General features: G+C 38.6%; 1 protein-coding gene across 1 annotated transcript; it reads right to left on the bottom strand.

Annotated features, from left to right (window-relative positions):
• Positions 1 to 16: 16 nt before the first annotated feature.
• LOC111385899 (zinc finger CCCH domain-containing protein 32-like) lies at positions 17 to 1,243 on the bottom strand (the record flags this gene model as incomplete). Its single annotated transcript, XM_023010321.1, has 2 exons — positions 17 to 987; positions 1,079 to 1,243. Coding segments are annotated over 2 exons (690 nt in total), but the record flags the coding sequence as incomplete, so codon positions are not given.
• Positions 1,244 to 1,248: the final 5 nt, after the last annotated feature.

Here is a 1,248-nt window from a genome sequence, read left to right as displayed (position 1 = left end):
GGTAAAAAGTACAGATCATTGGAGCTAAGTACCCGAGGGAATTAAAAAGAAAAAGGAAAGGAAAAATTTGACAAGTGAACAGAGTAAAACAGTTTCCAGTATTAGAAGAGAATTAACAGTAGTTTGTAATCTCCAGAACCATGTAGAAATGAAGTAACGATTTTCTTTCCCTTCTGGAAATTTCGTTGAGACCAGAATCTGATTGATATGATTTGTCAAAGCAACCATAAAAATATTGTCTATGCTTAAAATTGAACATTTTGGTTCTAAGCATCCCCATTACCAGCAAATTCTAACTTTCTACAAGTTCAAGATAATGTAAAATTATATTAAAAAACACGAGTAGATCCATCTTTATCAACTAAATAGCATACTGTAATTTGCACTTAGAAGTGATTACCAAGATAAATAAGCCACATGCTCATAATACTAATCACCATGAAAAGAACACAAGAAAATCGATCACAAGTACAGCTGAAATGAAATTTCAGGGCCAAAACAATGCCCGCTTACTGGGAAGAGACAAAAGGCAAAAATAAAATAAAAATAAAACAAGTCAATAGATAGATATTTGAAAAGAAAAAATAAAAATAAATAAAAAAAGTTCACCCATTCAGGATAAAACGAGATGGAGCTTGTGAAAAAATAAAAAAAGAATACACATACCGGTCGCAAAGGTAGCCCCGAGGGGCTAAGCGCACAATTTGTGTTTGCATTGTCCCAGTTTGGCGGATGGTTATACCTACAAGATGATCCATATTTACAACCCCCAGTTCTCATGTAGAATTTGCAGTCAGGCTCGCCATATCTTTCAGGTAATTGGTGTTGTGATGTTACACCGGCGCTCAAAGGGGAGGCAGACGAGGGTAACTGGGCATAGCCTCCTGTAAAAGCAGTTGCAGAAGATGATAGCTGTGACATTCCATATACAGAAACTCCTCCAACTGAGGATTGAGCACCAGGTGATGGTGCAGGGCTAACTGGTCCCTGCATAGGTAAACCAACAATACAATATTAGGGCATTATTTGTGGGTACGAAGATAATATATCAACTAAAAATACTACAAGAACGGCCTACCGAGTATGGATTCCAGTTTGGCATGGGAACCACTCCTGGGTGAAGCAACATGGGAGCATAAGCACCGGGCACATATGAAGGATGCAATAAAGGAGGCCTTGCAACTCTATAAGTGGTCGATGTGCTGTCATAATGCTCAGAAGGAACGGAGAGAGACTGCGCCGTCGGAT

The sequence above is a fragment of the Olea europaea genome, unplaced genomic scaffold, assembly GCF_002742605.1.
Source record: "Olea europaea var. sylvestris unplaced genomic scaffold, O_europaea_v1 scaffold33354, whole genome shotgun sequence".
NCBI classification, from domain to species: Eukaryota; Viridiplantae; Streptophyta; class Magnoliopsida; order Lamiales; family Oleaceae; genus Olea; species Olea europaea.
The sequence above is the reverse complement of the archived record's forward strand: the minus strand, read 5'-3'. Positions and strand labels throughout refer to the sequence as shown.